This window comes from Mycetomoellerius zeteki, unplaced genomic scaffold (genome assembly GCF_001594055.1).
Source record: "Mycetomoellerius zeteki isolate Tzet28-1 unplaced genomic scaffold, Tzet1.0 scaffold1121, whole genome shotgun sequence".
Taxonomy (NCBI): Eukaryota; Metazoa; Arthropoda; class Insecta; order Hymenoptera; family Formicidae; genus Mycetomoellerius; species Mycetomoellerius zeteki.
The window spans coordinates 2,950-4,033 of record NW_017256042.1 but is presented as its reverse complement, the minus strand read 5'-3'; the positions used below and the strand labels follow the sequence as shown (position 1 = coordinate 4,033).

Below are 1,084 nucleotides of genomic sequence, written 5' to 3'. Positions count from 1 at the left end.
TATAAATAAAATAATTAAAATAATAAATTAAATATATTTTTTTCTTTTTTCGTGATTTCCTGCGAAACAAAGCAAAAAGGAGCATATGTCTATAGGACTTTTTTTCTTAGTTTTTTACTCCTCTACACGCTCCCGAAGTTTTGCCATTTAATTTGGAAACACCCTGTATAAATGTAGTTTGTACAGCGGTTAAAATGTAATTTTAATCATTGTATAAACTGTATTTATATAAAATGTATAAATATACATACTCTTTTTCACTCATGTCATGCAAAAAACTAAGCCTATCAAAGTGAAGCCATTTAATCTTCTTGGCAGTCGCAAAACCACTCAGCTGTTTGTGAGATTTGCGAAGTCTCCTGAACATATCGGATAATGACTTCCACTTTTTTTTATCTCTTGCACAGTTATTCCCCCTAGATAAAAGGGGGGGAAGATAAAAAAACGTGATGAATACATTTGTAACCGACACGGTCCCATACCTCAATTTAAAAATATTGTACCTTTCATGTTGTCAGCAATCTCTTCCCACAGCTTCTCTTTAGCACGACCATCCCTTTTGTAAATGTGCAATTTAAAATTCCAAAGAGGGAGTCGCTTCCGCACTTTCTCTATGAGAAGTTCCTCAATGCGTATTTTCCGCGCTGGTAGGTTTATCAGACAATCACTGCTGTTCAAACTGTCATCCTCTATATTTCTTTCCATTAGCTCGTCTTCTTCCTGATTAGTTCTCTCCTGCTCAATATCTTCCTGCGCGATTTCTTCTTCGACGAAGATCTCTTGACCTCTAATAAAACTTTTTCGAATGATCGATCCATTATCTACAAAAATATGAATACGTTATTTACCATGTAATATCTGCAGTAATATCATACACTATACTTCCCGCATTGCGGATGCAAATAAAAATTTTTGTCTATGTGATATCTCTGGAATCCTTTCAAGCAGGGATGATTGCGTACCTCATCTGGGTGACAAATTGTTTCACACACACTGCAAGTATATATACCGCAATTTCACCTGACTAAAATTCAAAATCATAATGTCCTCAAATATGTTAGATATATTTTATAGATTATTATAG

At 34.2% G+C, this 1,084-nt stretch overlaps 1 protein-coding gene across 1 annotated transcript in view; it reads right to left on the bottom strand.

Moving 5' to 3' along the window:
- The window catches only part of LOC108726947 (uncharacterized), a 7,723-nt gene extending 6,861 nt beyond the window's left edge, over positions 1-862 (bottom strand). The window contains exons 1-2 of the mRNA XM_018454801.1: positions 504-862; positions 252-416 (exon numbers count right to left, since the gene is read on the bottom strand). Coding sequence (XP_018310303.1) covers positions 252-367 — 116 coding nt within the window. The 5' untranslated portion in view covers positions 368-416; positions 504-862. The remainder of the gene's footprint in view (positions 1-251; positions 417-503) is intronic.
- Positions 863-1,084: the final 222 nt, after the last annotated feature.